Below are 12,696 nucleotides of genomic sequence, written 5' to 3'. Positions count from 1 at the left end.
AACACTTTACATTTTAAAACTTACTTCTAGTGTTATAACCAATCTCAGCTGGAAATGTTTCTAACCTCAGTTCTGTTATGTGGTATACTTTAAATTTCAGCCTCTTTGTCCAATCGATCTGTAGATCAATTGCTTTATCATCAACCGCCACATGTGACTTTACAAATATTGTTACTATATGACAAAACCAATTTTCTGTGAGACAGAAATTGTTCATTGCCCATACTTATCAGAAGTGTGACTATATTTAATTACATTTTAAAATCTGAAGAAAACATGGATACTACTGACATTGGAGATCATTCTGTAAGCTTTGATAATGAAATGGTCTTCAAATTAATTCATTCAAATTTAATTATTATCGTTTGTGTCAGAAGTAATTTTCTTACACCTATTTTTTTATTAAAAAGACAAACATCATTCTTTTATGCCTTTTTTTTTTCATCCTTTAATTTCTGATTACATTTCCTTCACTAATCAATGTTTTCAGACATTGTTAGGGCTATTGTGTAGGTTAATAGCATTAATTGTTAACTGTTAACAGCATTAATTAGGTTTGTTAGTTGTTCAAAATTATAGTTTGAAATTATTTATTTTATGATTTATGTTAGCTGTTAATTTTTTTTATTCTCAAATCCGAATCATTTGTTTTCTCTTTTTGTAAGAAATATTATCCATAAGTCATAAATGGCTCATCTTTCACTTGAAGAATTGCGTTATTGAATCTCTTTCCAACAATAATCTGATGATAAACTTCAGAGTTTAATTTTTTTCTATTGAACGGATTCTGAGATGCATTTAAGAAGATATTAGCTTGAGGAGGCAGAAGAAGGCTTTTATATAATATAAGTTTCCTTCTGATATCCAAATCCTGCTCCTCTCTTAATTATCATTTTTAATTTCCATGACACACCTGAACTAACAAGTTAGTTCTTTCACAGAGCAGGATAAATTTATTACAATCCTTACATTAATTACATCTTTAAATTTATTACACTCCTAAGTCCTGACAATGGCTGGTTTTTCCTCTCATTCCTAAGTGGTTGCCATTGTGCCGCCCTTCCATTGGCTTTCATCCCGGTGAAGTTACCATTACTGAAGAAAAGACAAAAAATAATGGATGTTTTGTCCATTATTTATTTTTTTATTTTGTGCATGTAAGTATAACTAAACGACCTTCTTAAAGGATTAAAGTTTGGGGAAACAAAAAAAAAAAAAAAAAATACAAGTTTTAGAAAAAAACTAATTTCATCATTCTTACTATGACTTTGAAAATAATTAAAAATGCAGTATACGAATAATTTATTTCATTTCTCAACACCACTCATATACCCTACACACACATCTATAAATGTGTACATTAAGCATCCTTAGGAGTGGGTATCATCTACATGGAATCAACACTAATTTGTTGCTAAATTCAAGGCTTGTTGTACTAATTAATTTAAAGTGATACATCTTCCTTTCTTACATTTTTTTGTCTAAACATTGAAGAAGAAAAAAACAATTGTTTTTAAACATGTATATTCTTTCCTCAATGCCCTTTGAATTCTGATATTAATAAAAACAAAAAAATTACTTGGGAAAATAAACTTCTAAGATGTTTCTCAAGTGTAAAGATAATCCTTGTAGCTTTATCTTTTCACTACACAACTCTTGACCATTATAGTTAGTGAAGCAGAACCTAGTCCACCTAGTGGGCTTAGTGGTCTTTTTAGCAACCTTCTGGCTGTTACAAAGAGCTTGCTGAAATATGGTCTCAAGGAAAATTACAGGTGCTAGTAAGTATACCCACCACTATTGAAACCATCGGGGTATATACTTAGATTGAACTGTTACAATCACACTGAAAAAAGGGAGCATTGAAATTTTTTAGATTGCTTCAGAAGAGTCTTTAAGCATTGATAAACTAATTAAATGCAAGCAATATACAGGGTCAAAACACATAAGGAAGCATAACAAAGAAATTGATAATGAAATATGGTATTCCTCCAAGGGGCGCTGCACCTGTGTTGGGACTTATTCAACAATTGACGACAAGCTCACTGCTCAAGAATTGTTCAGAACTTGCTACCGACCAACATAAGCTAAATATCTAGTCTACATATAATTCATGAAGAATTTCCTGAGGTTGAATGGATTAAATCTACACTGACGGATCTTCAATTCCGCTTAGTGAAGTGGTTGTACTGCTATTATCTTTTCCAAGGAACTTCAGCTGTAAGCACTCTTTTCGGCAACTATGAGGAAGTAGTTGAGGCATTGCATGCCTTTGCATCCAAAACTTAAAAAGATTGCCATTTCCTTAAGAGCAGTTTTCTTCGCTGAATCACAAGCCACTATATACAATCTATTGCATATCACTGAAATAAACTCAGTGGGCAGTTGTAGGCCAAAGAAAACAAGAAAACTTTGGAAATGGTTGATGTTCCAATGGACACTGAACAAGGTCAATATAAGTGGAAACTAAGATTGGCATAGGTGGTTACACCTCTACCTTAACCTCGTCCCATATTATTTGTTGCTCTTAAATGAAGACTATAATCTTCAATAACAATAAAATTGCGCAAAGAGATTTTGACTAGTCTAAGAACCAATAAGGTATTCATCAACTCAAATATTAGGAACCTGGATAATGTTGGCTGAGCACCATTTGATATGATTCAGAAAAGGATATAATTAATAGTATAATAACACATAAGAATATATTAACATTTATTTTAGCTGTTGAAACGTATAGGACAATCTTGTCTTTTGCTTACTAATTACCAGATCTTTAGCAATGATTTTTGTCTATAGAAACCGAATATTTGCTCATTCAGCACTGGTCTAGAGCAAGCCAATTATGACTGAGCATGTTTTGGCAAGGGCCCTAGAAAGCTCTGTTCGGAATGGTGGAGTACCATGGTTAGAGCATGGAGCAGTTAACATGTATCCCTCAGTAGTCCTGAGAAATGAATCTTGACACTCTGACTCTTGTTAGTATCAGGCAGCGAGGTCTAGATACTATACTATATCAATACTAGCTAACGCCCACCTTTAGTTTGTTGATGCATTAGGCATACCGCTGATAAATAAAGTTTGGCTCTTGTGACCCCTGGGCTTTCAGTTTGAGGTGTGGTCTGGAGATGGAACAATCAGAAGCAACCACACAGCTGAAACTGAGGATGTCACAGCAAATGGATGCAGTGTAGGTGGTTAGGTAGACGTGGCCAGTTTTAACTGGCAGCTACACTGAATACACAGGTAAACTGAGATTGATCTGACTTGAGTGACCAAAGTCTTCCATCTTCCACCTGCAGCTGTTATGGAGAGGTGCTGTTCATTCCATTTGCTTACCACTGTGTGAGAGAAGATTGGGGAGATATGGGACGTGGTAACCCTCCCTAATTATTAAGATAAATAGCTTATCCTTTATAGCTTGCTACTCACTCTGTGAAGAGGTGTTAGTTTTATTTAAATATTTTGCACCTTTTCATTGATTATAACCCTGTTTAATTACTCTAATTATTTGATTTCTCTATTAGAATGAATCTTCTGTGGATACTATCTCATCCAAAAGTAAAAATGAAGATTTTGACACAAAAATTGTGAGTATCTACAATGATTCATTTAGTCGTTTAAAATATCCAATTATATTTACTTTTTTTCTATTGTTTTAATTGTCAGATTTTTTATCAACTTCTTAAGGTATATACAGTCTCATATCAGCGACTGTGCTAAGAATAATGATATTTAATATTCAATTAAATAATATTCAATCTGCTATCACCTTTTTAAATGTTTTGACATAAACATTTATACTCTATAGAGTATGATTTTAACTGAAATGAAGTCATTTTTAAATTCAAAGTGCAACATTATTAGACAAGTTTTCTTGGTGAAGTAAACAGACTTTAAAGAGCAAGATAACGTAATAAAGGACTGTTAGGAAGAGTAATCTAAAATACATCAGAAAACCAATATATGATTGTAAACCATTGGTTCTTGATCTTGTATGTAATAATAACCATAGAAGTTAAATAAAATATAAATATATGCAAATAGGATTACAATAAAAAAAATTAATATTTTATGATTACTTTAAATGGTTAATTTTAATTAATTAATTTTTAATTAAATTTTGTGGCACTCTTGTGGTACACTATACCTTAAGGTGCCGATATTTCCACATTGATAATCATTTCAATGGACAATAACTAAGGAAGAAACACCTAAATTTTATTGGAATTATAATGAAATGTTCTTATACACACATGAAACATATTGGTTTATTGGGTCATGAGTGTGAGAGGTGCAAGAAATGTGGGGGATAATCGTACCTTTGGCTTGAGCTCAGATGGGAGACCTAATGATACTATAAAAATAAAGAAGGATCTTAATTAAATAAGCTATGAAGACAGAATACAATAGATATTCTGAAGAAGATAATGGTGCTAAATTAAAAGAGTAGAATTGCATAAAACTAATAGAAACCCTACAGAGAAATCATAATTATTTAATGAACATATTATTTAGTTTCATCACACAAAGCAGTTTTAGTTTTCTACATGCAATAATAATTGAAGCCTATTTTTTTTTTTTTTTAGGCATTAGATTATTTCAGTGTTTATAGTTTTTTACTTTATTAAGCATTTAACGGATTGTAGGAAACTGATCGTGCAAGAAGGTTTGATTATCTGTTGAAGCAAACTGAAATTTTTTCACATTTTATGACTAATCAAGGAAAAACAAATAGCCCCACTAAACCTAAAGTTGGTCGCCCTAGAAAAGATAAAGTGGTCTCAGCGAGTGGTGATATTGCAGAGTATGTATTAATTCATTTTACCTTATTAATAACCTTTCAGAATTTATGGCTTGATCAAATTATTGCATATTTACTATTCATTTTCTTGGTATATTGATTATTTTTCAAATTCATAAAATGGATATTCTATTTATAATAATAGATTTCTGTTGAATATATTCTTAAAAGAAGGGTTCATAAAAATGTTTTAACATTATTATAAATTCCTTATTTATAAAGATTATTATTTTGTATGTTTACCTGATGTATTTATATTACTGTGTTTCTACAAATTATTTACTACACTTTCAATATAATTGATATCTGGTAATGCAATGATTGTTTTCATTATTAATTTCTTCTTTTTAGCCATCGTCATCGTATGACTGAACAAGAAGAGGATGAAGAATTGCTTGCTGAAAATAATGCAGCCCCCAAAACTATTGCTAGATTTGATGCCTCACCTTTTTATATTAAAAATGGAGAGTTGAGAGATTATCAAATTCGTGGTTTGAACTGGATGATATCACTTTATGAGCATGGCATAAATGGTATACTCGCTGATGAAATGGGTTTGGGTAAAACTCTTCAGACTATATCACTTCTTGGGTACTGATGGAATATAAAATCTATTTTTTTTTAAACACAGGCAATTTCAGTGGTAGTTTCAATTAAATATTTTTTAGTTACATGAAACATTATAGAAACATCCCAGGTCCACATATGGTTATTGTGCCGAAGTCGACTTTAGCCAACTGGATGAATGAATTCAAAAAATGGTGTCCTTCTTTACGTGCTGTATGCTTGATAGGAGATCGAGAAACCAGAGTAAGTTTTTTTTTCATTCAGTAAATAAACAATTTATGATAGATAATTAATAAGTATTACTAAAGGCTAGTATTGCTTTAAGATGAATAGTCACAACATTTTCAGTTTATAAAGACCTTTTTTCATAATTAATAAATTATTTACATCATAATTTTTTTTTCTAGAATACTTTAATACGGGACACTCTGATGCCTGGAGAATGGGATGTATGTGTTACTTCATATGAAATGATAATACGTGAAAAAAGTGTATTTAAGAAATTTAACTGGCGCTATATGGTGATAGATGAAGCTCACAGAATCAAGAATGAAAAATCAAAACTTTCTGAGATAGTGCGAGAGTTCAAGACCACAAACAGGTTGCTTTTAACTGGTACCCCATTGCAAAACAATCTCCATGAATTGTGGTCTCTTCTTAACTTTTTACTGCCAGATGTGTTCAATTCATCGGATGTAATATTTTTAAAAAATATGTAACTTATTTACTATGATGTTAGAGTTTATGTTATTCTTTATTTGTTTTTCCAGGACTTTGACAGTTGGTTTAATACAAACAACTTTTTAGGTGACAACTCTTTGGTTGAAAGATTACATGCTGTAAGATATTTTTAAACATTTTATTAGAATGCTTTAATTTTCATTTAAAACTATCTCACTTTTTTGTAGGTTTTAAGGCCCTTTTTGCTGAGGAGATTGAAATCAGAAGTTGAAAAAAAACTAAAGCCTAAGAAAGAAGTCAAGATATATGTTGGGCTTAGCAAAATGCAAAGGGAATGGTAATTGAACAGTCATATAATTCATAATGGTTCCCTAATTCAGTAACAAAATACTCTTGTGTCTGTTCAGGTACACCAAGGTGTTGATGAAAGATATAGATATTGTTAATGGTGCTGGTCGGATCGAGAAAATGCGTTTGCAAAATATACTGATGCAGTTGAGAAAGTGCAGTAACCACCCTTATCTGTTTGATGGAGCTGAACCTGGGCCACCCTACACTACTGATGAGCATTTGGTACTGATTGAAGTGCTATTATGTTTTATTATCTATAAAAGAATGAAAAACAAAGAATGTGACTTTTCATGAATTTTTTCAAAAATAAAATTGATCTTTAAATCTTTTACTAAGTATTATATTTATAGTGTTCTCTTGAATTTGTAATGACACATCTATTATTATTGGTCACCATTCTAGCTTCTGCTAAAACCATTATGGACTGACATGATGCAACCTAGCTCCCAAAGCGTGAACCTCTTCTTTCTTCAGCCAAACTATCGTCATATATCAATTTGTAGTAATTGTGTAAATACTTTAACTTTACTAGTGTATAACCATTTATTATTTTATTGTATTCATAAATTTATTATTAGAATGAATAAAGATTACAAATAATCTTATGATGATCATCTTAATGATGTTTTTAAGCCCTGTGGTACCACTGGCACAAACTTGACAAACCAAGACAATCTGTCTCATGGGGCTATCTCCTTAGGTGGCAGAATGTAATATTACATATTAGTGGATTGATATATTCTATCCTTATTTTAAGACAAATTGACCAATGTTATTTATTATTTCATTCTTCCTTCTCTGGATTTTTCCTCCTTCCCATTCCATCCTTTTGCCAGGATCTACAGGGAATACCTGTAGAACTACCTATCCACTCGACTGTAAGTATGTACCTTACTGAGAGTAGTATCTATTCTTGCAAGGATCTAAAATAAATACATTTTGGACTTACTATCTTATGGAGTGGAGTTTCCATCCTGTGAATAATTTACATAGCTGCTAATTATTCAGTGAGCCATGGATACAATACATCATTCTTTTTTTTTTATTCATCAAATTAATTTAAAACTGACCAAGAAACGTTTATTTTTGTTGCTTAAGTTCTGATTTATATTTTTAGTAGTGCTTTCCTGTTTATACTATAGAAATTTGTATTTGTTGTCTTTCTAGTCTTGAAGGAAAAGACTGAATTTTGAAAAAGGTTATTGAAAATGCCAGTTTGTAATTTAATTCTAAATAATTATCTCTATTTTTTCCTCATTTCAGGTTCATAATAGTGGGAAAATGGTTATTTTGGATAAGCTTCTTCCAAAACTACAAGAACAAGGATCTAGAGTTCTTATTTTTAGTCAAATGACAAGGATGATCGATATTCTTGAAGACTACTGTTATTGGAGAGGATATAATGTAAAAAAACAACTCTATAAGTAAACTGTTGTAAATATTTTTCCATTTTTAAATTATTTAAATATGTTTTAGTATTGTCGTTTAGATGGTAATACACCTCATGAAGACCGTCAAAGGCAAATTAACGAGTATAATGAAGAAGGTAGCAAGAAGTTCATATTCATGCTTTCAACTCGTGCTGGAGGCTTAGGCATTAATTTAGCTACTGCTGATGTTGTAATTCTTTATGATTCAGATTGGAATCCACAAATGGATTTACAAGCTATGGTCTGCTGTTAATTCCATATTGTGGTTGATAGGTATTGATTGTTTTCTTAAAATATCATTTTCTTATATTATTTTTTATCTTCTTAGGATCGTGCTCATCGTATTGGTCAAAAGAAACAGGTGAGAGTTTTTAGAATGATTACAGAAAATACTGTAGAAGAGAAAATTGTAGAAAGAGCTGAAATAAAGCTTCGTCTTGACAAACTGGTTATACAACAAGGTAAGGGTTATTTAAAATTTCAGTGTTTTTACCTTTGTAGACAGATGCTTGTTTTGACAACCACAGACTGGTGCTGATGCAAGTTTTATAGAATTGGATTAGTGTACCATGCAGCTTTTACTTAATAGCTTAATATCCACACTGGTCTCATTGATTTCTACCTTCTCTTTAGTTGATCAATCTTTTACACTGAATTTGATCACAGATGGTTTTTACTTTTCTTTCTCTAGACGAGTTATGGCCTGTTACAGTGAAGCTTGTTTTCTAACTGAATCATTCTACAAGCTGTATATGCAGCTCTAAAACTGGTTGAAGGCATTTAATTTTTTTTTTTTTTTACATAGCCAAAGATGTATCATAAAGTTTTTAATTATCTCCTTCATAAAGATATTCCGAGGGCCTTTTTCATTTTCAGTTTAAATCATCTCTTGTTTCTTGGTGTTAAGAAACCTATTATATCAGTTTTGCCTCATTTAAAGAGATTAAAATATAAAGGCATTTTTATGAATGAGCCTGAAAGAGACAAAAAGATATTATGAGTCTGCTAGTACTTCTGTTTACTACCTCCTTATTTTTCTCTTTTTGTTTCCGACTTGGGGATGTATTTTAGATAGAAGTTGAGGTTTTTTTTATTTTTTTGTGAGCATAAAAAATAATGTATTTGTAATTATTAATGAACTACACCCAAAAATGTTTTTATTGTTTTTGATAGTTTTTACCTTATGTTCAACTAGGAAGGCTAGTTGATAATAAAGCTGCTCTGAACAAAGATGAAATGCTCAATATGATCAGGCATGGTGCCAATCATGTATTTGCAAGCAAAGATTCTGAAATCACTGATGAAGATATTGACACCATATTGGAAAAGGGTGAAGCCAAAGTAACTTTTGAATTACTTTTTTTCTTTTTGAATCATTTTTTTTTTTTTTTTTTTTCAAGTCGGAATATAATCTTCAATGTACATTATTTTCTCTAGACCGAAGAAATGAACAAAAAACTTGAACAACTTGGTGTTGATTCATCTTTAAAAGATTTCATGATGGAGGCTCCAACTGAATCTGTTTATCAGTTTGAAGGTGAAGATTATAGGTGAGATTAGTATCTATCTATATTTGGTTTTTGATGAATTTTCTTATTAAGTTTTAAAGATAAACATTTAAAATAATTTAAACTTATTGTATTATTTTTATAAATAGATTTAAATGTATCATTCTTGGAATATTGTCAGGAAGCCTTTATTTAAAATGAAACTGTATTTATTAATATTATTAATTACATTTTAAAAATTTTTGTCAATAGGCATATTTATGCTTTATTAATGATAGTTTAATTTTTAAAGAGAAAAGCAAAAAGTGTTTGGAATAGGAAATTGGATTGAACCACCTAAACGAGAACGTAAAGCTAATTATGCAGTTGATGCATATTTTAGAGAAGCTTTGCGAGTTTCAGAACCTAAAGCTCCCAAGGTTGGTTTTATATTTACATGTTTTGTTAAGTAACTTTTGTAATTGTGTAGTATATTATACAATTTATTTAAATTATTATTATTTATTAATGTTTTATTATACTAGGCTCCTAGGCCGCCAAAGCAACCCATAGTTCAGGATTTCCAATTTTTTCCTCCTCGACTGTTTGAGCTATTAGATCAGGAAATATATTATTTTCGGAAAACTGTCAGCTATAAAGTCAGCATTATTTTTTTATTTATATTGTGATTTATTCTATATAACTAAAAATAATCATATTCATTCTCACAGGTTCCTAAAAATCCAGAATTGGGATCAGATGCTTCTCGTATCCAAAGGGAAGAACAAAGAAAAATTGATGAAGCTGAGCCATTGACTGAGGAAGAACTAGCTGAAAAAGAAAACTTACTAACGCAGGTATTCATTTAGACTTTATGGTAAGACCCAATTTTGTTTAGTGACATATTTTAATGTTATTTCAATTTATTTTTGTAATTAACTTGCTAATAAGATTAGTATAGAAAACCATAATAGATCTGTTGGGATAGTTTCACAATTAATTCTGTTTTAATAGGTATCATTATCTTTACTGAATGAAATATTAGTATTTATTTTTAACCATTATTAATTATATTTTCATTAAAAATGATATCTTGATTGAAATGGAAAAAAATAAAATTGTTAAATGTCTTGTCATGTCCCTTGCTTACATTTATGTTTGCGAAGTTCGATAATTAGGAATTTATATATTCTTTATAAATATGATGTTAATTTCAAAAAGGTTAGTAAATTCATTTAAAAACAAATTGATTTTTATTTGAAAGAAATCCAGTTGGCTATGTTATGTTATATGTATAATTTTTACAGAATATATTTTTTATTAAATTAGTTCTTGAATTCTTACTAAAATTAAATATAAAACAATTAAAATTGATTGATTCCCGTTTTGAATCTTCTGTTGGTTAATTATTTACAATTAATATGCTTTTATTTTTTTATTAGGTTTCTTAAAGAAGAATAAATTAATAATTTATTTATTTATTTATTCTTCCTCAGGGCTTTACTAATTGGACGAAAAGAGATTTTAACCAGTTCATTAAAGCTAATGAAAAATATGGACGTGATGATATAGACAATATTTCAAACGATGTAGAAGGTAAAGATTTACATTTTTTAATATGAAAAGACATTAACATATTCTATTGTAATTTGTTTGTTTTACTTTTTAATCAAAATTAGGGAAGACTCCTGAAGAGGTGCGAGCTTATTCTGAAGTATTTTGGGAAAGGTGTAATGAACTACAGGATATCGATCGTATCATGGGTCAGATTGATAGAGGTGAAGCAAAAATTCAGAGAAGAGCCAGCATTAAAAAAGCGTTAGATACCAAGGTTATTTTTATATATATTTTTTATGAAGGCTGTGGAATTATACCAGAGAAATAATTATTAGACAAATTAATTTATCTTTTAGATGAGTCGATATAGAGCACCATTTCATCAACTGCGAATTGCTTACGGTACAAACAAGGGGAAAAATTACACTGAAGAAGAAGATAGATTCCTTGTATGCATGTTACATAAACTAGGCTTTGATAAAGAAAATGTGTATGAGGAACTTAGAGCAATGGTGAGGTATTGAAACACGTTTTGAACAGATATCTTTTTTCAGTCAATTACATTTTTTAATTTTTTAATTATAAATTATGGTATTGTTATTTATTTCTCAGGTGTGCTCCTCAATTCAGGTTTGATTGGTTTATCAAGTCTCGTACAGCTATGGAATTGCAAAGGCGTTGTAACACTCTAATAACATTAATTGAAAGAGAAAACCAAGAACTAGAAGAAAGAGAAAAAGCTGAAAAAAGAAAAAGTAGAGGCGGTAGTGGCCGTGGTTCCAATTCTGGGAAACGTAAAGGAGATGGATCTATTTCATCACCTCCAGTTTCTATACAGGGTGATAAAAGCAGCCCTGCACGGAAAAAAAAAAAGTATATTTCTGTTGAGTAAATTTATCAGGTTACTTAGAGTTCCTAACTTTCAAGGAATTAGTTTCTTTGTGGTGTCCAAACCCTTAATTATGGTTATTTGTTACCAAAGGTTTATATTTCTAGTTTTCAACTGTTGTAATTTTCCTCCTCAACTATTTCTAATTAATTATTAAATTTGTGTTTTTATTTTATTAAAGAAACTTTGTTGGTTTTTATTTTTATTTACATCAGCATTAGTCAGTCATCAGTGGCTTTATTTTGTACTATTATTATGTTTTACTGCAATCTATAATGTGTCTTTGGATTATTAGTTATAAGATCAAGTAATTTATCACGTGGTCAAAATTCCATTCTGTAATGATAATTTACTGAAACATGCAATGAAACTGCAACCAAAATGGTTTAAGAGGAAGATAGGATGCAAAGGTAACCAGTAAGACTGTTTTAAAAAATATTTATTTTACTAGTTATATATACTTCTATATACTTTACATTTTATTAAAATAAAATGTAAAGTAAGCGAAGAAATCTTGAATTGAGACAATATAAATTGGTTTTGCCTCAAAATCGATTTTAATTATTTTTTCTCTAATTTATAATAGGGCAAAATAAATTTGTTGAGAATTTAAAAAAATCAAAGACTGAGAATTGTGTAAAAAAAAATAAAATAAATTAGTTGGTTCATTCTTCAATAAAATGTCATGTTCGACATCTGGAAAAAGAAAACAAAAAAAAAAACTCAGTATTAAAGTCCATGGAAACTACCCTGGTCTCTACAGGTGTTTTAATCAGTGTCAAATGTATGACCTGATTTCATTTGTGGGTTTTACGATTTTTGAAATTTCAGAGAGTTTTTGAAAGTATAAATATAACATTTTTTTTTTTTGTTATTAAGTCTTATATTGTGAAATTACAGATATTTAAAAAGTAGTTCAATAAGTTATTA

The 12,696-nt window shown here is 30.0% G+C and overlaps 1 protein-coding gene across 2 annotated transcripts; it reads left to right on the top strand.

The window, feature by feature from the left end:
• LOC106686872 (chromatin-remodeling complex ATPase chain Iswi) lies at nt 1-11,976 on the top strand. Of its 2 annotated transcripts, none has more exons than XM_014430451.2 (21): nt 1-306; nt 3,528-3,590; nt 4,650-4,807; nt 5,156-5,395; nt 5,473-5,614; nt 5,779-6,066; nt 6,142-6,210; nt 6,280-6,389; nt 6,460-6,625; nt 7,667-7,807; nt 7,880-8,074; nt 8,162-8,294; nt 9,029-9,174; nt 9,271-9,383; nt 9,634-9,760; nt 9,866-9,979; nt 10,052-10,177; nt 10,817-10,916; nt 11,000-11,151; nt 11,234-11,394; nt 11,490-11,976. In XM_014430451.2, exons 1-21 carry the CDS (start codon nt 277-279, stop codon nt 11,767-11,769), a joined length of 3,054 nt encoding a protein of 1,017 aa, XP_014285937.1. In that variant the 5' UTR covers nt 1-276; the 3' UTR covers nt 11,770-11,976. The 2 variants fall into 2 exon arrangements, with proteins under 2 accessions (XP_014285937.1, XP_024216168.1); XM_024360400.2 differs by having other exon boundaries at nt 11,234-11,389; nt 11,490-11,657.
• The last annotated feature ends 720 nt before the right edge of the window (nt 11,977-12,696 follow it).

Source organism: Halyomorpha halys, unplaced genomic scaffold, assembly GCF_000696795.3.
Source record: "Halyomorpha halys isolate HHAL.00 unplaced genomic scaffold, Hhal_1.1 Scaffold890.1, whole genome shotgun sequence".
Lineage (NCBI taxonomy): Eukaryota > Metazoa > Arthropoda > Insecta > Hemiptera > Pentatomidae > Halyomorpha > Halyomorpha halys.
The sequence above is the reverse complement of the archived record's forward strand: the minus strand, read 5'-3'. Positions and strand labels throughout refer to the sequence as shown.